Genomic DNA, 23,317 nt, shown 5'->3' with positions numbered 1-23,317 from the left:
TGCCCACATGCTTTTGCAGCCACTGTTTGTCTCCTTTGGTAACACAAGGGGGTACCTACTTGGATATTGGGTGTTAGCTCAGACACTCTTCGTGCTACAGGTAAATATATACTGAGTCCTGTGAAAGGAAAGGGTACAAAGGGGAGGCTCACTGTGTGCAGTAGATCTGATACATGCAAGGTTGCTTTCTAACTTGTGTCCTTTTGGTGGCTAGTTTACTGTCATCTTTGTGTGCTGAAATGGATTATCTTGTAGAAAAGCAGTGTGTTAATTTTCCAGTCTGTTGAAGAGGTTAATGGGAATTGCACTTCATTGAAAGGAAGAGGGCTGATGGTGTTGGTGGGTTGTTGGTTGGTTTGGGAGATCTTTTAGTGTGGAGGGAAAACTGTTGCTTATGTCAGGTCAGTCAGAAGACTGTTACTAGTAGTTGTGTGTGTTGTGGTACTTAACTGCAGCACCCTGTTATCCAAGTCATTGTGTAAATGTGTTGTGATTGCCAGGCTCCTGGACAGTGTAAGGAAATGGAAAGGGGAAGGGGAAAGGGGTGGGATGTGTGTGGTCAGTGATTACTGCAATGGTGATGAGTGTCTGGTTCATGCTATTGTTGTTATTACGATTATGAGTTTAAGTGGGGAAGAAGAAACGCTAAGGAAAGACAAGAAGGATTTGGGGATGGTAAAGCTCAGAGGACAGATGACGTGAGACAAATGAAGAAATGTGGAAGGCAGGGGAGAGAGGGTATTTGAGTGCGTTGGAGCCCAGTAGGCTCAAAGGGGGCATACATCAAAACTATAGGGAGGTCATTGATGTCTACAGTGCCTGGGGTTCCCTACTTTTGTTACTTCTATAGTTTCAATTTCTCGAGTCTAGGATCCCCAGCTGCTTCCTATCTGCACTTTCTTTTCACACCTCTATGGTGGAAGAGAGGCACAACACCGATCTCAATATCTTAAGGTGAAGTCCTATTGCTTCAGCACTTGTTTGACCCTTCACTGAGTTAATTCAATTTGCTAATCCCACAGAAAGTTGTTCATTTTAGCACATTGGAGTCAGTGTTGAATTAGCTTGGTAAGGTTTTTGGCGAACACTGGTGAAATGGGAGGAAGGGAGTATTCTGCATATTGTGGGGGAGGAGGCATGAATAGGATCTTCTCCCCTAGCATATGGTTAGATGTTAAATCATCTAAAGGCATAATATGTAACTTCATCCTGAGAGTGTCTCCTCTATGCAAATGTAGATCTGGGATGCACTGTAGTGAAACGGGTTTTATTTTATCATACAATTTCTGGAGCAACAGCCCATAAGAAGCAGATATATTTAGTCAAATGAGTTTGCAATAGCTTCCATTCCTTTCTATCGCTGGTTTTCTGACAGAAGTTTTTTCTACCCAGTTAACACATGTAGTCTGTCTTTTGGTCTTGAGACTATCTTTGGAGACTTATGAAACCCAGCAATGCAATCCTTTTTAATGATTTTCCTCTGATTTCAGTCCCATGCTGACAGTATGTCACGTCTCTCTTGGAGACACTTTGCATTACAATGAAAAGGCTGGCTTGTCAGCTCAGAAATACTGAGCACTGTGTCTATTCACAAATCTAGTGTGGCATGCTTGGACCAAGGCATACCTGGACTGGCATGTCCATATGCTTTATCTTCTGGGTAGGCGTGTCCTCCTCAAAGGTGCCTGCTTCTCTTCCAGTTGCCCAAGGTAACAGAAGTCTAAGGTGGACTGTCGCATAAAATGGTTGTCTGCTTTTATTGGAAGTTTAAAGGCAAGAAAGCTGAGTTAATCTTTCCTGTAAAGGCTCTGTTTCAGCCGTCCAAAGACAGATAAGGCGGTGTCTGCTAAGCAAGAGGAACATGGGATAAGAAATCAATGTGCCAAAATAAGCAGACTGGAAATTCGGGTAGATCGAGGGGTAAAACTTGCAGTGATATGACTGTTCTTCTTTTGGAGCTTAAGGGTTTCTTTTTAGCTTTTGATTCAATCTGTCTTCCAGTGTAATTATTTTAGGACAAAAAAGCTGATAGAGATGTTGCTCAAAGCTTTCTTAAGACTTGTTGGTTATGCTTTCTGTGTTAACAGCTAGGGCAAAGGTTGGAGGTGTCTTACAAAACTCACGCTAGATCTCTCTGTCCAAGTAGTTAATGGTATTAGTACGCTTTTAAAATTATTTTTCCAGTGGACATAATTGTTCTAGCCTTCATAGATCAGCAGTAAGCTTTAGTTTATTTCTAGCATGTTTCTTCCAAATAAAATTTTGTTTCTTAAGGCTAGACTGAGGAATTGATCGCTTTCCAAACTTTTCTACCTCTTCTGTGTGAATCTGTTAACTTAAGATACAGCTTATTTCAGACCAGAAGCCATCATAGCTCCCCAGGAATTTGAGAGACATACATAGGTCTTCTACTTTTGATACAGAGACTTTCCAAAGCTGCTCTTAACTTACTTCACTAACCAAACCAGCCATTTCTCTGTGTCCTAGTTGCCTGAGTCACAAGATATCGTCAGCTACTTTTCTGCTGCTTCAGCAAAACATTCATTTATGTGGCCTGGAAAAATAAGTAAACAAATATAAAGTGGAGAAAGGAATTAGTCATTGGAGTCTAATTCTTATACTTTTGAAAAGCAGGGAGCCAAATTATCCCTGACTTTGCTTAAAGAATTAGATCACACATCTCCTTGTGAAGATGCACAGAAAGGAATTCAGAACTAAAGGTGTCTCAACAGGCTTGACTCTGATCCTCTACTCTCACTTAAATAAGCCATCTTAGTCTTACTCTAGATGTACCTGAAGTGCTGCTGGTTGGTGGAAGAGACGGTCAAGATATTTCTCTTACTTGGGAATAATGTAAATAGTGACAAAGTGAATGCATTAGATTGCGAAACCACCTCCTCTGTATGCAGATACCAGCAGCACTTAAGATATACCAGTTGTTTTTACCACTTCTGAATTGGGAATGAATAGTAGAGGGAAGGCTGCCTTACATTTTGCTTATGAGGAATAGTTTGATTACAATGATTGTGAATGTCCCGCTCATTGCAGGGTGAAGTATGTTCCCTGGTATGACTGACCAATCCCATAGGTCTTTTCTGTTTATTTTTCCTCCTGTTGTTAGCTACCATCACATGGGAGCTTTTAATGAGGTGATAAATTCCAGATGCTAGAAACTGCATGATTCTAATCCTCTACTTTCCCAGCTCCCTGGCATGTTTATAAAGCACCACAAATTTTTTTTGAGTATGAGTGGTAAACATGTGTCCACAGCAATAGAAATACCATGGCTGATGTCACTGGGTCAGTGAAGTAGTCGCCCATGGGGAGGGGTCTGGCTGATTTAGAGGGAGAAGAGAGTTTTGAAGTTATCCAGTACTGAGTTAACATTACTTCTGCTCATTCTGTTGGGTTATTGTGTATTGAATTTTTAAATAAGGTGATATTCTAAGAGAAATAGTGAGAATGAGAGTAGAGGAAAAGAGTATTAGAAAATAATTCAGGTGGGAAGGATTTTCAGGAGACCTCCAGTCCAACTTCCTGCTCAGAGCAGGGTCACCTGTGAGGTCAGACCAGGTTGGTCAAGGCTTGGGTCTTGCGAAAACTCCAAGGAAGAAGATGGCACAGCCTGTCCAGACCACGTGCTCTGCTACCTGGCCATCCTCATGGTGAATAAGTTTTTCCATATACCAAGTCAGAACCTCTTTTTGTTTCAGTTTACATCCATTGTCTGTTGTCTTCCTACCCTGTACCACTGGGAAGATCCTGGCACCATCTTCTTAGTAACCTTCTCCTGTGTACTGGCAGGCTGCTCGTGGGTCCCTCTGAAACTATTTCTTCCCTAGGCTGAACAAACCCAAGTCTCTCAACCTGTCCTCATAGAGCAAGTTCCCCAGTCCCTCACTATCTTGGTGGCCCTATGCTGAGCTCACTCCAGTTTATCAATTTCATTCTTTCTACTGGGGATGCCCAAACCAAATGTGGTATTTTAGACGTGGTCCAACAAGTGCTCAGTGAAAGGTGGTAGTTACGTCCCTTGATCCACTGCCTACGCTTCTGTTGACACACTCCAGAATACCGTTGGCCTTCATTGCTGTTGTGGCACACTCTAGCTCGTGTTCAGCTTCCTGTCTACCATTACCCCTAGGGCCTTTTTAGCAGAGCTGCTCCACAGCCAGCAAGATGTTCATCCTTCCCACAGGCAAGACTTTTTGCATTTGTGTTTGTTCAATTTCGTGAGATTCCTGTCAGGCCATTCTTTCAACCAGTCTATATCTTTGAGTGGCAGCCCTGCCCTTAAGCTTATTGACTGATCCCCTGTTTGGTGCCATCTCCAAATTTGTGAGAGTACTCTTATCACCAATTCCAGCAACATGCTTGCTTGTGAACAGGACAGGTCCAGACCTGTGGTACTACCAGCGATTACTTCGTACTCTCTAGGGAGAGTGTGACCTATTGGCCACTGCCCTCTGAGCCCCACCATCCAACCAGGGTTGTTTGGTTGTTTTTTTTTTTTTACGCATCTAGCTGTCTGCCTGTCCAGATCGTAATGTTCAAACATGGGTGCAAGAATAGTGTGGAAGACAGTGTGAAAAGCCTTGCTGAAGTTGAGGTAAATGACGTCTGCTGTTCTCCCTCTTGTCCACAGATACCATCCACTGCTAGTATAGTGGTAGAAGCTCTTCTTGCTGCACTTGATTTCCCTTGCAAGTATCAGTTGTAGGTGAGGTTTGGCTTTCCTAACATCACGCTTGCTTGTGTATGTGTACTCTTCCTTGGTAGCCCGTACCTGCTTCAGCCTCTTGAAGACTTTTTGCATTGGAGCTCAGCCATGGGTTCCCTATATAAGTATGTTTTGACTGGTCATTGTTGTGCTATGAAGTGAAAGACCTCCAGAAACATGGAAAATTTCTCTGGAAGAAGATTTTACCATTGCTGCTGGCAAACATGCAAAGAACAGAGAAACATAGGGTAGTGCCATCTTGTAACCGCTTCTAATTCCTGTTATCTGAAGCAGGACCTGGATTAATGTTAAAAGCATGCGCAGATGGAAGTGCTGTATTTTTAGGCTATTTCTGCCATAGAAAATAGTTTACTGCAGGCGTCTGCATGTGTACACATTTATTTTGTGTTGATTACATCTGTTCAATTTTTCATTTAGAATTAGTATAAGAACATTAATGTAAACCTAAAAAAAACCATGTTTGATAACATTCTTCATGTTTAAAACATTCCTGCCCTACACGGGAACAGTCAATTCTTTTTCATATTTTGGAGGAGCATGCTGATTGTATTCTGTTTGTGTGTTTTCATGGCTTTTGAAATAAATTTCTTGGGTATTTCCACACACTTCTCTTCCTTTGCAGATTAAATTTTATTGTATTTATCATGCAGTTGTATTCATCTGGGTTTTGAATATAAGCCCTTATGTGCTTGGTGGTCAGTCTATAATAATAATTTTGTGCATTACCAAGAACCTGCAAAATGTTCCAGATGAAAACAATAAAAAAAGATTTTTCTCTTGCTGTTATTCGGATAGCTTAGAGAGCACTTCTTCCATCAATGTGTGTACAAGAGGCTGGGAAAAACCTCCAGTCTAGACACAGGCCACGTTGCATGATGGGAGCTACTTTCTGTGCTCCACATCCTGTTAATGTTTACTGCTTTTAATTAAGTTGGTTTTCCCGATGCTACACTTAGCTCTCCCATTGCAATTACAGCCGCATGAAGTGTCAGCAGGTGTGTGCTTTGGGTGGTAATCTAGCTGTTGATTTATTCTTCCATTTGATTTGAAGCCAGCATGGAGGAGGGAGAGGGGAGGCAGCGTAAGAGTTCTGCACGCTTCCAGGCGCCTTGAATGGCTGGCACCGTACAGCAATGGGGACCTGGATTCAGGCCAGGGCCACCAATTTAGCAGTGAGCAGCCACAGGAAGCGCCTGCTTGCATATGTAGTTCAACGCAAGAACATAAGTGCACAGTTTGTATCGTGAAAGGAAGACAACACTAATTATCAGACTGTCTGTATATAAAGGCAACAAAACCCCACCACCATTGCTCAGTCCTGTGTGGCGTTAAACAATAAGGGTACAAACCACCAAAACTAGCTTCAACAGTCTGTGCCCTTAAGGTGGTATATTCCTTGCTTCAACTAAGGGACTAGATTCCCTAGATGTTGATGGATCTGTTGAGGTTGTAGTCCTGGCTGCTGTAATCACCCAGGCACTAGATGCCTTGCCGAGCACTTCAATTTGCTTCGATGGATCGGTTGTCCAATTCATGACATGGAGAATTAAGTTACCAAATTAACAACCAACTCAACTTGCTAGGAGTGAGTCTTGAGAAGGGGAGAGGGATTTAATATCTCAGCCTTCACAGGCAATTAAGCAGGGTGACTGACCTAATTTGAGATTTGAAGCTCTGAACGATTACAGAGTTGGAGGCTGACCAGGCGTAGGCAGGCTATTCTGAGAAAGGGGAGGAAGGAGGAAAGGGAGGCAGTCTCTGTCTTCCAGTGGAGCGCTCCTCTGAAACCAGACTCTGCTCTGGCTGAGGTGGAGCAGGGAACCCAGTCCCACCCTCTCTCATTTCCAGAGAGTGCAATAACCGCAGTTGTGGCTGGTCATGAGTTTTTCCTGCTGGAGCTGTTTGACTTGAAATATTCATCAGAGCATTATTAAGTCCTCCGTATTCCAGACAAGAACCCTAATGTGAGGCTGAGAATCAGTTTCTTCTGGCGGCTTCTCACTGGGACAGGTAGGCTTGTACCTGGTTTGAGCTCCCAACGGGCAGCATCAGGGAGCACTTGACCCCAAGGTCATCTTGAAGCTTCTAGCCCTTTCTGGATAGGAAGAAATTAAAATTTTGGCCGACTTGGTGGCACCTAACTGTTGGCCATTAGTACCCATGTCCTTCTCTGTGTATGATCCTGCACTGGCTTAATAAATAAAAAAGATTTGCAATGCGTTAGTGTGTTAAATTCGGGCAGATAGCAAATTCATGGACACCCATCGCCCCCTGCCAGCAGTTTGCTTATAATCTCCCAAAGCAGCTATTAGATGCGGTAGGACGGCTCGCCCACTGGGAGCAGCTTGAGATACGAAGAGCTAATTGTGTGTTTAATAAGGGGTCTGATGATTAACTAGAAGGCCTCATTCCTGTTAGTATGAGAAATTGACAATTCCACCTCCAGAACATTAAAACTCGTCATACAGATTATCTGTGGCTTACTTTTGCCAGATCCTTAAACTATGCTGTTTCTCTACTTTGTTCTGTGAAGGAAAGACCTGCAGCCAATGTTGAAAAAATTACTGTTAAGGTACCATATACTGCCACTGGACAAAGCCCAAACCACATCAATTCTTACTACATTCTGCCACAGGAAGAGGAGAGAAAATTTCTAGATGGATATGTGCTGACCAGAAAGCCATGTGGTGAGACTTGCTGCCTTTACAGGCAATAAGGAGAGTTCCTCTGTAGGATGGCTTTCCTCTTGGGATCTGAGAGGGCTGGGGTTGTGGAAAGCTGTTGGGTAGCAGAAGTTTTGTGGAAGGGTCAGTTTGATATAAGCAGCTGAGAAAATACTTCTCGCCCCATCAGAAGGGGGAGGGGGGTTACCGTATTCTGCAAAGTTCTTGCACAGGGATGATGTTTATAGGCTCTTTACCTAAAGAATAATCGAGAAATAATCCATTTTTCAGCTGTTGCCTGCTCTTATTTTTCACATGTGTGTGAAGGACAGGAGCCAAGTATCTTGTCTCATTGTAGGAGATTTTAGTTGTGTCAGAGCAGACAGGAATCTAATCTGAGAAAATATTGTTTCTGTCCCTGTTGTTTTTACTCTGTGCAAAAAATGACCTGACAGCCCCTTCCTTCCTTTTTGCCTTACGTTTTCTTATGTAGTTAAGGGCTGAGTGATTTATCAAGTACCTGGGTAACTGTATCTCTAGTGCTCTCCTGGGTACCAGCGGCAGTGTTTTACTCCAAGTACGGATGTTGCACTGAGATCATGACTGTGTTCATCTATGAAGCAGTTATATTTGTTATATATATATAGTTACATATTTGCCAAAATCAGATCTACATTTTATAAGGCACTGTTCTTGCATGCTATGAGAGATCACCTTTGCTATGTATAAGAAAAGAAGAGAAGGGAAATGGTTTTTGATGCTGAGAACCTGTGACTGCAGCTAACTGTGGTGGAGTTGTATCCCTCCTGAAAAGTAGGCTGTGTATGCAGACATGCCGAGGAGGTACAACCAACTCTAAGACCAAGGCTGGAAGGTAGATGATGCCTATCGTTTTACTCCACCAGCCAAAGACTTTGGTGTGTTACTGCTCCTCAAGCCACTTAAGTGAATGCCAGTCTTTGTGTTAAGGTGTCTTTCTGGAAAGAGATTAAACCACTTTGGGACTCAGAAACAGTTACTTAGGGTGGGACTCCCGAGTGCAGAGTTGGACTCTGTGATTAGATTTCCATGTTCAGTGGGCTGCTGTAGCAAACTGGCTTCCTTAAATAACCTCTCCATCAAGCTTGTAGCTTTAAGCTCCTCCACTTGTCTGGTGGTATTCCCCATGTATGCAGTCAATAACCTGTTTCTTTCCCTTACATAGCGGTACAGGCAATGGCTTTGCTTTGAAAACTGCTTTTTTTATTGACAGATGGAAATCCACGTACAGAATGGTCTGAAATGAATTAATCAATGGTGAAATAAACTTGGTAGAAAAATAACTCCCTCAGTTACTTGGTACATCTTCTATTGATCTTCCTCATTTCTCATCCTTGAGGTCTAATTCCGAGTCTTGTGGCAGTATAGTCCTGTTGAACTCAGTGGCACTACTCCTCATTCATAGGACAGCCAAGATGCTAAGGTTCACCAGAATTGTTTCTGCTAGTCACTTTGTGGTGGTTGCCTGCTTTGTTTTTCTTTTTGTTTCATGACTTGTTTGATTTTTCTCCGTTCGGCATCACTGTATCCTGGCAGCTGAGTTCCAAGCAGATTAAATCTTTATTTTCTTGGTGTGTGTTTTTTTTTTTTTTTTTTTAAAAACCTTTTTTGTCCTAGAACAAGTAAATACATATGCACGCTTCAGCTGTCTGCCTTCATCTGTTCAATGGTAGCAGACCTGAGCCTTCTGGCTTTGGGGGCTCAGCACTGAGTCCACCTGGAGGTGACCCAGTCTTCAATGGTCCGTCCCTTACAGTTCTTGTGAGCACTTGTGGTTCTCCTTCTGGTCTTTTGCATGTGCAATTATTAGGACCGCAACTGGGACTTCCTTAGCTTCATCTGTTGCTACTAGCCATCCCTCCCAAATCTTTCTCTTCTGTTTTTAGTGTTGGTCTGTTGCTACCCCCTTTACTGAGCTTCCTGGCTTCCTTTTCTTACCCCCAATTTAAAAAACTGCCAGTGCTTCTTGTATTCCAGTGAATCCCACTTTGCTTCATAGACATTACATACATGCAGCAATCGTTTAACCTCTCACTGGCCTGCAGCTTTTTTCTTTAATTGAAGTCATTCTTGCCTACAGGACACTGCTTAGAAACCATGCAGCTTACTGTATCTGGTTGTTGAGGGGGGTGGTGGTGGTTGTTCTCTTTCACCCTCCCATCCTCTGTCTGCAGTAGGGTTTCTGCTGCTACATGTGGATTAACAATTTATGTTTTGTTTTACTCCTCCAAAAGACATTGCTAATCAAACATCTTAAATGTTAAATGAGGTTTTAGCATGTATGCAAATAGTCTAGAGGGAAAACCTAAGAACATTACAGCCTGCATTTCAAAAGGATGGTGTTGATGGTGAATACCTGTATTGGGTGAGCACGGGGAATATTGTCACTGTGGCTATACAGTTTGCTGAAGACTGTAATCCTTGCTTTACCTCTTTTAATTTCTCCAGTTTTCAGCGAGTGCCAATCAGGGAATTATTTTTAGATGCAGTTCTTTCCTGTGGCAGCTCTGCAAGGACGGGGCTTGTTCAGCTGTGTAGATGCAGGTATAAATCAAAAAGAGCATCTGGATCGTTTCATTGAGCGGTTGTTATCCACAGAACACATGCAAGTATGGGGTTTGTTTGTGGGGTTTGGGTCATACCATATACACTTACGTGAAACTTTGTGCCTTGCTTGTCCATTAAGGACAGAAGTTCAGCGTCATGATTTAAGTGTGAACCCATACAAAAAGCTTGTCGCTGTGATCTGACACACAGTGTAACTGATCTCTGACACAGCAGTTCCGTGGTGTGTTAGCAGTACAAGTTGTTGGACATGCAGATGCATTCATTTCACTCTACTGAATTATGAATGAAAAGATGTACCTTCTAAATCATAAATCACGTTGCAGACAGTTTTCAAAAGAGAGACCCTATGCTTGGTGAAGTTGCAGATTAGCGAAGTAACTAATGGATCATGTCTTATCCTATGTAATGGGTTAAATTTTGATCTGAAACAAGCGTTGCCCTCAGGAAATGCAGTTCTTGGGATCATTGTTGATGTGTGAAAGAGGGAAATTAGCTTTAGAAAGGTCTTCTGTAGGAGATGGGCTCAATCCAGTTCAGATCAATAGTAAGGCTCATTCTTCTTCAACTGGCATTGGGCACAACCTGTCCTTCGCTGTTAAGCAGAGCTAAAGCACAAGTGTAATTTAAAGGATATGCATATCAGTTTAATAAATATATGTGCTTAATTGTTTTTTTTCTGAACCAGGGTCTTAAGTCTGTTGGGATTTGCTGTCAGGCAATAAGAAATAGTATATCAAAGACTGATTATATTTAAGCTTGTATGTTACTCCATTAATAAGCTGAATTTATTGTTGCCTTTTGCCTGCTAGTAAATATGGCTTTTGTAAGTAAGTTCATTTTCTTGTAACTGGGATTGATCTTGGCAGAAGTTGTGGTGTTGTTTTGTAGTGCATTGAGTCAAGAACAAGAGATCAGCAGAGCTTCTGTGGTACCCTGACAGCAGTATCAGCAAATGGGCCGTTTGTTCTTCCAAGTCTTTTTTGGCGCTGCTGGGGAATACAAACAGCAGGTTGTTCTCATGGTATCATCCTCGATTTGAGGCTCCTACATACGGGTATCTGTGTCTGTACTTGCAGGCATGCAAAATCAAGTGCCCCTTTGGTTTTATGGATAAAAAGTGAAAGGGTTACTAGTGTTGGATCTCAAAGGGATTTCCCTCCAACTCACGATACTAATTTAGCGTCACAGATCCGCCCAGCTACTGCAGTGCTTAGCCTTGGATGAGTTGCCTCCGAAAGCTTACTGGCTGTCCTAAAATGGAGCTTCTCTACCCACAGCTGTAGTGAGAGACTCCTCCAGCCTTTGCTACGTTGTTTTCAGCCATTTGAAAGTGCAATCATCCATGTAGGAGACAAAACTTCTCCTTGATGGCCTGTTTGTTTGCCATTCAGTGGTCTCTGGAGCTTCATAAACATTCAGCAGTTGAGCCTTTCTGTCGTCCAGCTGGTACTTTAGTCCTCTTTCGCAGGAATAAAAGCTAAGCTACTGAGGCTTAAAAAATGGTGTGGACTTGTAGCCTAGACAATTTGGAGATTAAAAATAAAAATTGAATTCAGGTATTATGCTCAACGGTACAGATGCTGTTTTAATTTTGGTGGGTTGAACGACCATAATTATATATTTTAAAATATCCTTTTCCCGTCTCTTCTGGCTCTGGAGAAAACAGATGCAAAATAAGTGAGGCATGGGTGGGCACAAGGGAGGCGTACGAGCAGCCTCCTTGCGCTCTCTGGTTTAGTTTAACTTTTAATACAAGTTCAGCTCTTGGGGCTTCATCTGCGAAATGGCTTTGGGGGCAGAGGTCAGCCTGGTGCATCCACTCCCCCTCCTGCTTGTGGTCAGGTGTAGGTGTCTGAGCTGACAGAACCAGTGTGCGGAGGCAGAGATAAAGACTGCTTACGTCCCTAAAATCCTTCTATAATTTAGCCTTACTTGCCTCAGGGAAAGGCTACAAGAGGGCAGTGCCCTGTTGATGCTGGGAACTCATTCCTTTTCTTTCATGGTTGTGAGTGTGGCTCGCTCTTTTAAAATGTGGAGCAGCAGGAATGGGTGGGAAGCTTTTTATATTTGCTAGCACAGGTTGCCCACAAAGGAAGAGATTGACATTCATTTGCCACCTCCACCTCATTCCTTCTAGGTTTGCCACCTCCACCTCGTTCCTTCTAGATTTGAGTTCTGGTTCCAGGCTCTAGCTCTGCTTTTCTGTCCCGACAAGCCTTAAAAAGTCCTTGCTGTGCAACACCAGCAGAAGGAGCAAGTGCCCATCGACATGGATGAGGTGCTGCAACCACAGGTGTGTTAAAGAGCAAAAAGGGTACCATGACCAGTGTTTTGACAGAAGGCAGCCGCTGCCACCCCATTTTGTAAGGGGCTTGACCTTGTCCATCCATTTAACGTATGTCTTGAAAGCTCCTGTTGCGTTGATCCACTTGGGGAGCATGGAGGAATGCTACATTTCTCGGTCCTGATTGGATTGAAGTTAATGCTGACTTGTGAAGTCTTGTTAGTAGTTTTGTGATATCTGGTAGCTTTGAGTATGAGCAGTTGTTAGGTTCCTGGTAAGCTTTAAAGAAGAAAGGTTGGAGATTGGGTCGCTTTCAGGTTCAGGGATGGCAAAGTGAGCGTTTTCTCTTTTGGCATGAGCAGCTTACTCTGCTCGAGTCTCAGACTGGGTGCCTATTAATGGGCCTTGCCTTGCTGATCATGTCAGATCCTCCGGCTTGCTTAAATAAATCCTGCCTATGTGTCATCAGAAGAGTGTGTAACTGTTTTCACTTGCAAAACAACTGATTATGTACCCATAGAGCATCCTCCTCTGGCCCCAATTAGAGGCTGATGCCTATGTGACTTGATGTATTTTGTGAGTGAAGGCTTGTTAACTGAGCGTGTAAATGTGTAATTGTCTGTACAGTTATCCAATTGATTATGTTTTTTTAGCTTTGCCTACAAATATGAGAGCATAGTCATGCAGTTGGGCAAATTTTCCAAAACCAGATGCTTAAATCTGTGTATTGAGCATACAGATGTGAACACCATTGAAAAGATTGGTCCAGTTGTGGTACCTTCCTCTTTTCTTTTGGTATGTGGGTGTGCTAATCTGAATGTCTTCATCCGAGTTTGTCACATACCATAGTTTCTGTGTTACCTTTGTCCTTTTTCCTACTGAATACATAGAGTGTTTCATTGGTGTGGGAAATGGCAGTTACCATAGAAATTGTTCAAAGGATGCTGAATGTATGCGCTGGCTTTTAGTGGAGTTGTACCTTGTGCTTAGAGTGGTTGGTGTTATAATGCCTTTAAAATGGTTCTATTACATATAAAATATTAATTTGAAATGTGGGTTTCTTTTAGAGAAAAGCTTACTTAAATAATGGGAGTTGTTGGCAGTTGTGGTCCAGTGCAACTTCTGAGAAGCAAAAAATGCCATTAAATTTGCAAATAACAGTATGCTTGAAGTTTTTTGTGCACTTGGTGGTTTCTCTTTGGAAGCTGCTGATTTGCAAAAAATTAGTGATCTGGCAGTTCTGACCTTGCACTTCTTGTTTGATGCAGTGAATAAACCCCCAAATGCCTTACGTTTGGGGTATACAGTGTTTGTTTACACAGTAATACTGCTTTTCTTTATAATGTGTCCTTTTATATAAATTAAACATTACATTCAGTCTTTTTGAGGTGGCCTTAAAAGAAGTATGTAGGAAGGTAGTTTCAATAACATGCAAAAAGTTCCTGAATAGTGATAGAGCTGTGCCACGGATGTGTAATGTGCTTAACACCTTTATCTGGCCAGGAGTAGTCTGTTCTTATTCACAGACCCACTGAAAGGGTTGGGTTGGAAGGGACCTTCAAGGATTATCTAGTCTGACCCCCCTGCCATGGGCAGGGACATCTTTCATTAGATCAGGTTGCTCAAAGCCCCGTCCAACCTGACCTTGAAAACTTCCAAGAGGCTTTAGCTCCCAAGCTCATGGCTTGGGCAGGGGTGTGAGGGGCATCAGGGTTGGAGGTGCTGTTTTACTCTGAGTGACAACCGCTAACACCCTTTTCTCTATTTGTCTGCAGATGTCGCTCCTATGAGGATTGCTGTGGTTCAAGATGCTGTGTAAGAGCTCTCTCTATCCAGCGACTATGGTATTTTTGGTAGGTCAGAGCCTTTGGCAAATTTTTTTGTCCTGTTCTTGTCTTGTTTGTAGGACTTCAATCAGGGTATTACCAGCCCTAGTATGTTAAAGTAAAGCAGGTACTTTATTCAGTAATGTATATGTGTACACATAAATGCAAGGACTTAGGTTTTTTTGCTTATAAAATTCTCCCGATGTAATAAGAAAACACTGGAAAAGGAGGTTACTTGTGTCTGGTTGACCTTTCCTCCTTCTGCATCCTGCTGGTCTGTACAGGCAGCAGGTCCACTTTTATCCAAAATTGCTGAATTCCTTATGCCTGTACCAGCTACTACCAAGCGGCAGTGTTTGTCCAGTTCTCTTGGGCACTCACTTTTAAAAGATTGTTTAAGGAGGATTGTGCATTTAGGCAGGGTTTAAGACGTTCTTGCCAGCTGAATTGAGGGTTCAATTAAAAAGGAAAAGAAGTACATTTATGACTATGAGGATTTCACTGGAGATGACAGCAAGGGAAAAGAAGGCAGAAAGATTGGAGGTCGTGAAACCAGCAGCTCAGTAATCTGGATAAAGCTTAAACTAATCACTGTTATATGCATAATGAAAAAATAAGGTAAATTCTTTTTGGAGAGGAATTTAAGAAAGCACCTGACTAAAACCTTCTCATTAAAGTAGAGAGAAAGCAAAAGCTCTCCTAGAAAACCTGATTTCAGGCATTTTTATGTAGAATTAGAAGACTGCTTAAAAAAAAGCCTTCAAAACTGAAACAAATAAACATTGAAAAGCAGAAGCCTGATATATACAGTAATACAGAGATTTCCTGAAGCTGACTGTGGGATTTCAGTGTACAATCCTCACTGATATAACTGAAGAGCTCTGCATCTCAATCCCTGGGGTGACGTCGTAAATCTCTGTTTTTCTGTTCAGAACAAATCCTTTGCAGGAACGCTGCCAAAAGGGAATGTATTAATATTGGCTGAGGGAAACAGGACCTTCTTCTGTTCTCATTTCCACTGTAGAAATGAGAACAGAATTTGACTCTTTGCATGAAATACCTTTCACTGCCATGAAATACTTCTTGCTGTCATGCAGTGTCACACTGTTCTTCTTGGGCACCTGGGAATGCTCCAGAGGAGATGAGCGTGGTATGCAGCCTTGCCTCTGGCCCCTGTGCCAACTTCAGTGGCCTCCAGCCAATTTCCATCCCTTCCAAAAGAGCGCAGTTGTCATTGTCTTCCAGTAAAGGGCCCTGAAGTGAGGTGGCAATTAATGGCAGAAGAACCACTTGGGTTTATGGGAGCTTGCATCAGTCAATAGCATGTATGATAACAAATCAAGGAAACCCAGTGAAAGCCACCATTTGAGGAACAAAATCTTCTGACGTGCTCTTACTGCATGTGCCTGTTTCCACAGCACCAGGGTAAGGGAATGATGAGGACAGTTTAGACAGGTCAGAAAAGGAGCTGAGAAGAACTGAAGCAAAATGATGTCCTTTTTTCCTTGAGAATGCATATCCTGTCTAGGAAGCACAAAGCAAAACTCATGTTCAGTGCTGAATGCTTCAGTCTTCTGGCTTGAGCTTAAATGCCAGCTACCATATTTCCCATGGGAGACAAAATTACAGTGTTGAGTAATTTAAGAACATCTAATAATCTTCTTTTAAGGCCAACTGTGGAATAGTATTCCTCTTTGTACAGCCAGTCTCCCACAAACTTCCCGGCTAGTCTCAATGCAGTAAAAGCGAGGTTTGTGTCCAAGAGATGCAGTTTAAAACTGTACAGACCTGGAATTTTATTTCAGCATCCTGGTGGAAAAGGTCAGGTATGAACCTGGGCTTTCCAAATGTTCAAGGGCATTTTAGTTTCAGGTTTGTATTTTACATGCCAGAAAACATCGGCCAATAGTACAAATTGCTAAAGAAGTCAGTATTATATCCATAAGTGCCATCCACATGGCTATCTCAAATGACATAGGCCTGCTCTCAAGTGACAACCTATTTAAGAAACTCAGATAAAACTCACAGGCTGATGATTACTAGATGGTGCTTTGGTTCCGTCAACGAAGAGTCTGGGTTTGAGAGCTGCCTGAATGCGGGTGGATTTTGACTCCCCTCTTCTCTTTGCCTAGGTTCCTTTTGATGATGGGAGTTTTGTTCTGTTGCGGAGCTGGTTTCTTTATCCGAAGGCGGATGTACCCTCCTCCACTAGTAGAAGAACCTACTTTTAATGTGTCTTACACCAGACAACCAGTCAACACTGCATCAGGTCAGAGAATGCTCATTAAACAAGTTTCACCAATTTCTTACATTTGCCGAGGCATTTAAAAAGGGTGGGTTTGCGGGGTTGGTTGGTTTGTTTTTTTGGAAACTGGGATTTGGACAAGGAATTGCACTGCACTAAACCATGCAGCCACCTCCTGTGATGAGTGGAGTCTTCTGCCTTCCAAATGACGTAATTCAGCCGCAGCAGTGTTTCTGAAACCCAGGGTGACAGGACTTTCAGTTCCTTTCTGTTGTGGTTCCTAAGACCTTTACAGCTGTGTGTCCATGCATGGAAGGAGGATAGCAAGTTCTTACTTTGCAGTGTAGAAAAAATGATAGGTATCCAAAATGAAGAGGGACATAAAGGAAGAGTTTTAAATACAGTTGATAACATTTGGCAGAGGTGAAGGAAAACCTAACTTTTTTCTTCCATGATCTAGCTATCTTGTAAGTCTTCTCTTTTTGATTTGCCTCCCATGTGGTGGGTTATAGTTTTTCTGCAGCAGTGGTCCTCCCCTTGTCAGTCTGATTGCTTGCTGGTCAGCAATGGCTGTGAGCATCAGGAGAATCTACCTAGTGATGACTTCTCTGGCAATACTGCTTTCCGAGTTTCCTATTTCTTCCCCTCTGGCTGTTATATAGACCCAGTTGGGAGAATCCAGCAAAATAAGAGTCACCCGTAAGCAGAAGATGTTTGTGCCTTATCGGGAGCATTTTGAATCCAGCTGTCTCTAGCTGGAAGACCTTCCTCAGTGCTGAGATTATATCTGGGTGCACACTCAGGTGCTTGCCTCAGCAAGGCCAAACTGAGACATTTTTAACGACTCTCCAGATTGCATAAGCCAGTGCTAACTTGTGCCTGCGAACGCACACACATACGTGCATGCAGGCACACTTGGTACACTGACACTTTTCCTCCCAGGCTGTGTTTTTGCCTCACATTGTATTACAGAGCTCTGAAGCCAGAGGATAATTACCTTTTCTGACAACTTTTTTGGAACTGGCAGTTTTTATTTGTTTCATACTAGCTTGGAAATAGAAATGCAACAGAATGTTTTATATTGTGAAGGGGGATCTCTCTGAAAATTTGCTGCCTCGAACCTCTTTATCAAAAATAATCTTCTGAATTGTTACACCTGTGTAATATTGTGGCTGCATCCAGACAGCCTCCTTAGAAAAGTGTCCTAAACCCCTTTCTAGCTAGCTGTCACTACAAGCATTGTGCAGAGATGCGGCTTTCAGGCTCTCTCCCCTGTCACGCCAGATATTGCACACCCGCACGCCTTGCGCAGACTTCGGAAATGCTTTCTGGCATCCTTAAGCATCTACCCATAGACATGCATATACCCTCTCTCTCACAGGTCTAAGTGGATAAAAAGATATTACAGACGCAAACTAGCATTTTATTCACCCTCTTTTTTAAAAAAAATCCGAAGAGGGATTTTTAGGGCTTCCATTCTGCATCTGCTTTTCTGCTTGACTAAAACATTTCCACAGAGAGTATTTATTGGGAGGGAGCCAAACTAACTAAACTGTATTTTTAAGCCTGAAAAATAACCTCAAGATTATGTGAACAGGGAGCTTCTTTGGTTGGATTGGTGAATACTGGGTTTAATTTTAGAGCACGGTTTTAGTTTTTCATGGAATGCAAATTGTGGGCAAATATAAAATAAGCACAAGCCCTTTGGCAACCTGCTTTATGCCACCTGCTTCCAGACTGTTATTACTGTTTCTTAAAGCTTTGGGCTCTGACCTGATCCCACCAAATTATTTTTTCTACTGTTCTAGGAATATTCAACAGCAAAAGTAATGGGAATGAGTAGTTAGCCAGGTTCTTATTTTCCTCTGTCTTTCCATATTTGGTAGTGGCAGCCAGTTAACAGTTGAGGTGGAGCCCTTGAAACATGGCTCCTTGCCCATCTCCTTCCTTCCCTGTAGAGATAACGGCAGCATCTTCTGCCGTCCCAGCAGCAGCCTGAGGGTGGGAGTGCTTTTTCTGTGGGCCTGACTGGGAAAATGGGTTGAACACCTCACCTACAAGCAGCAGTTTGCAGACCTGGTGGTATCTTTCGCTTCAAGTCTGGCCTACATAGCCCCAAACTGTCAGTTCTGGTGCTAGAAAAAGTCGTGTCCCTTTGTAGATGCTTAACAAAACCCCAAAAACTTACTGAGCTGATCCCCCATGGAAGTTGATATTCAGATGTTGTTTTCTGCTGGGTTTAATGAACTGAAAAACTGTCTCAAAAGATTGGTTCCCCCCCCAATTCAATAATAATAATACACGATGTTTTAATGAAAACAGTTATTGTCCTAAAGAGCAAGCTGCAGTGAGCTGCCTTAACCTCTCCTATTTCCCCATGTGGATGGAAACTGCCAAAGTGCAGAGCTGGGCAGGATTTAACTTTAAAACAAAAATGCTTTAGAAAAAGGCTACAGAAAAGGGTATTAGCCCAAACTTCGGAGAGGTAGGACCTCTGCTCCTGTTCCCAGCCTGGCCCTCCCTCAGCCACGTGCTGGTGCTATAGATGGAAGCAGAACAAGGACTTCTTGTCACAGTAGCAAAAGAAGAGAGGCTGCGGAACAGCCCTCTTCACTCAGACAGGCAAAAGGAAAATGTATTGTGGTGGTATGTTAAAAATTATTATGTTAAGAAGCTGTGTTCCCAATCTGCTTTCCATCCTCTTTGCTCCCAAGTGTCCAAACAAAGCTCCCTAGGCAGACACCCCAGGCTCTGGGACAGTTCACATTCCTGTGCCTTATGGCTTGATACATCTGATTTAATATTGTAAGGACACGTTTTTGGGTTTGGTATGTGGCTCCTTCCTGAATGCTTAAAGAACTAAAGGATGCTTAAATCCTCAAGAAGCGTGTATTCCTTCTGTGGCAATACTGAGTCCTAGTGTCACAGAAAGGAATGATTGAGTGGAAAATCCCTGAGAGGCTGCGTCATTATAGGAAAAACAGGCTAGCACCAAAAGAAGAAAACCTGTTGCTCAGCCATGATTGATTTTTTTTTTTTTTTTTTCTTTTTTCAATCCAGTCTTATTTAGAGACAGAGAGAAAGAACAGAAAACTAATTTACATATTCCAGTAGAGGCAGTCTGTGACTTTAACTGCTGGAATTGCATTAAGTTGTCTTCCACCACCCGCTGTGGTATCTGAGGAGGGTTACATGCCACCTTTGTTATTCCTCATGGCAGCAGTCTCTGTTACTCCTCATGTGTCACAGCTAAGGAATTTTGCGTTTGATCGTGTGTTTCCTTTCCTTGTCCGTGCAGGCTCCAACATCACTTCCTAAATTTAATCTGTGCGAAGCAATCTTGTCCCATTGTGTTAGCCAGCCATAATCGGCTTCAACTTGGGGTTGTGCTTCAAACATGTTTACTCCTTAGCCGTATCTTGCCTTGAAGGGAAAGTATCTATTTGAGATGCGCTCTGGCGTATGTGTGGATCCAGTACACCACAAAATAACTTGTGAAGTCCTTTCGTAAGACTTGACACCCGAGTCAGGGCTGCAGCAGAAACCCCTTTGTCCATCTGGATCCCATGCCTCTCCTTTCTGCAGGTAGATTTTCTGTCTGGGGCAGGACTCACTGTTTTCCCCTTCAGATGGTACTCAGCTGGGGCAGTGATGCCCTTTCTTTCACTAAATAATTTCCATTGCACGCAAATCCGAAACCTTTCTGGTGAAATCCCAAGAAGCGAATGTGGTCCCGCAAGCCTGGGTTTGCTCTGCAGTGGGAGAAAGGTGGCTCCTTGTCTTTGCTCTGATGTACACTTTAAGAAAACTTGTCTGAGTGTGCAGAGCACAGGCCCTGGAAAAGCACAGCCGCTTGCCTGGTTCCACTGCCGCTGTTGATGCCTTTTCTCTCCTTTTCTTTCTTTCAGGGTCACAACAACCTGGAGTGCCGTATTACACAGATCCAGGTGGACCTGTGATGAATCCCATGGCTATGGCTTTCCACGTCCAGCCCAATTCCCCACAAGGAAACCCAGTTTACCCACCCCCACCTTCCTACTGCAACACACCACCTCCCCCTTACGAGCAGGTGGTGAAATCCTCCACGTGAGGACTCTGGCGCTCTGACCTGACTGTGTGAGAAGAAGGTGCCATTGCAAAATGACCGAGATGGAGGGCATCCGCCCTTTTGAACACTTGCTAGTTCTCCAAGTCCTCTCTCCCTCCCTTCCCTGCACCTTTCCTCATTAAAGTTACTTGCAAAGGGGTGATTTTTAAAATTTTTTTCTTTTTTTTCTTTTTTTTAGTAGAAGTGGATTTTTCTTTGTCTTCAAAATGAGAGAAGTTGTCTTTGTAATGCTTTTAATGGAAACCTATATTTAAAACCTGTATGTCTTTCTCTTTATTTATTGTTTGTTTCAATCATGGATTTAATTGCGTTGTGGCAGGCTACTGATAGCAGTTCTTTTTGCAACCCCAGAGTGATGTGCACTCTCCTAAAATCCCATAGCAGAAATGCCCTCATCTAAGGGATATGACAGAGAAAGAGGGTAGAAGTAGAAGCAGTAATGCTTTTACCAGAAATGGTGGCCACTATCTTTTCCATTTACGTTTTTCTGGTAAAACTTGGTTCTGATGCACAACAGAAAGATGCTGTGATAGAAACCCGTGAGTGACTGGAGCACCAGTGTTAGCTGAGTCATGGCAGGGGCTTTGCCAAATGCCCTAGAAAAGAGGGTGTAATTACTTTAAATGATGCATCTAAAAGCAAAGGACCAGGACTTGAGTGTTTCTTGGCCAGCACCTGGACTCTGCCTGTGTGCTCGGCATCCTGGCTCCCCTTGTTTTGCCAGCAGTGAGATTGTATGAAACAGCTGATGACCTAAATGTCAGTAGTGAGAAGGAGGTGTTATAACCTCAGAGCTACTTGCGCTTGTTCCTCTTGACAGAACAGTTAGAAACACTGAAATACAGAGGTAAGTTTTCTTCCCTAAATTGGAAAAGAGTTACAGTAAAACGGAATGGGAGCACACTCCCGAGTTTGCTCCCTTTGACATTGATGGGAGTTTTGTCCCTGAGAAGTAGCAGTTTTGATTACGGTCTTACTGCTGCCACAGAGTACCAAGTAGAGCTGTCGTCTCCAGGTGATGGATTTGTAAAACTACTCTATTCTCTAGGCCAGACAAATAAATAACTTTTTGGGACTGCATGAGAGCAGGTCCTTGACCTGACACGCAGATGGCTTGGCTTTTAACAACTCTTAGCTCTTCATGCGTTTTGCTGTGAGCAGCTCCACGTTTCCCAATTCACTGTCTCTGCTTGTGGCTGAGTGACCACAAGTCAACACCTTCAAAGAAACACAGAGCCCCTTTCCCTGTGAGGGCTCTCACACCCATCTATGTCTAGCAAAAACGTAAAGCTACTCTGAGACATGACTATATACTAATGGGACCTTTGCCCTTTGAGCGTATTCAGAGCCATGTCACTAAGGAGTGACAAAAAGAAGATGCCATCACCTTCTACTGCTGAAGGACCTGAAGAAACAGTATAGCTGAGGGCTAGGAGTCCAATATGGTACTTCAGGTACGGGGGGTGTACTTACTACCAATACACCAACTGCTCCTGTGTCACTCCAGCCAGGGCACAGAGGTCACCGAGGTGGTTTGGAGTAATCTGAAGACCTGTGTTGCACAGGGAACCAAAGCTTTGTTGTGCTGTTAATGCATGCCAGTGGCTTGTGAGAACTTGTTCCTAGGCGGCAAGCTGGATTTGCAGAACTGGCAGAAAAGAGCATCCCTTTTATTATGAACATGAGTCTCTTCAATGGTCACTGTTTCTAAAAGCTGCTAGTGGAATTAGTAGTCATCTGGAGCAGAGTTAGCTTTTGAGGAGCTCATCCCTGCAGACCTGGCTTGAGTGAAACTATAACTAAGGCTTTCCCTTACTGTGCATCATAATAAGGGACAAAGCAAAGCACTTCTGTGTGTGCATTGTAGGCTCGATGGACGCTTAAGATAACAAAAAAGTGTGGTTTATATATGATTACTAGGTCCATCTGCATACCACAACTGTATATATATACTAAATTAGTGTTCACTTGAAGTTTAAAGCTGCATATGTCACTGAATATGGTTGTGTATAAGCATTTTTTTAAAAGCAAATCTAACCTTTCTTTTTCTGTCAATAGAAATGACAACAGAGCTCATGTTAGTAAGTAAATGTTGTTAAGTCCTTTTATATTATGAAATGTATCTACAACAGCTGGCATTTTCCTGGCCACATCGAGTAGCAGCCTTTTATAGTGAATCCTTACGCTGTACTTTGAAATTCAACTTCTGGTGAAGTTTTCCTAAAATCTGGCTGGTTTGTTTGCTAGTTTTGGTGGATGACTCTACCTCTTACAACACACGCACCCCTCAGCTAGCAAACTTGGTCGTCTCTCGAAAACACAGCACTGGTGTGGGCATCCATATGAATTCCTTCCAAACCATCTACATGCCTTTCCTCTTGTTGCGTCGCTTTTGGAAGTTTTTAGGTTTTCTTTTATTTCCTTCCCCCTTTTTTCCCCCTCTTACTTTAAAAAAAAAAAAAAAAAAAAAAGTGGGGAGAAAGAAAGGAGAAGCCTTGTAACCTTTTGGTAGGGTGATACCAACAATATGAAGTTGATAGTGAGCGTACGTTGCATGTTTTGCAAGGTTGGGTTGGTGGGCTGGAGGATGGATAGAGCAGAAGTAGGTCTGTTTACAGTCTTGGGGGCTTCTGTTGCTCATAAAACTTGTGCAGGCTTTCTTTTGAAATGCATTTTATTAAAGTAAGATTGGATGTTGCTGTACCTCTAGCCCTCTTCATTGCTCTTTCCTGAGCTGTACGTTTAAAGTTCTTTATATTACTGAGTAGAGTTACGAGTGTGACCTCTTGTATGCAGAAGGAGGAGAGAAGGCAGGGCTAATGCCACCGAGAGATTTGTACTCA

At 42.9% G+C, this 23,317-nt stretch overlaps 1 protein-coding gene across 1 annotated transcript in view; it reads left to right on the top strand.

Annotated features, from left to right (window-relative positions):
• VOPP1 (VOPP1 WW domain binding protein) overlaps window positions 1-20,976 on the top strand; it is a 63,766-nt gene extending 42,790 nt beyond the window's left edge. The window contains exons 3-5 of the mRNA XM_082499035.1: window positions 14,071-14,148; window positions 16,254-16,390; window positions 20,275-20,976. Coding sequence (XP_082355161.1) covers window positions 14,071-14,148; window positions 16,254-16,390; window positions 20,275-20,456 — 397 coding nt within the window. The 3' untranslated portion in view covers window positions 20,457-20,976. The remainder of the gene's footprint in view (window positions 1-14,070; window positions 14,149-16,253; window positions 16,391-20,274) is intronic.
• The last annotated feature ends 2,341 nt before the right edge of the window (window positions 20,977-23,317 follow it).

Source organism: Vanellus vanellus (assembly GCF_965231255.1).
Source record: "Vanellus vanellus genome assembly, chromosome: 2".
Classification (NCBI taxonomy): domain Eukaryota; kingdom Metazoa; phylum Chordata; class Aves; order Charadriiformes; family Charadriidae; genus Vanellus; species Vanellus vanellus.
The sequence above is the reverse complement of the archived record's forward strand: the minus strand, read 5'-3'. Positions and strand labels throughout refer to the sequence as shown.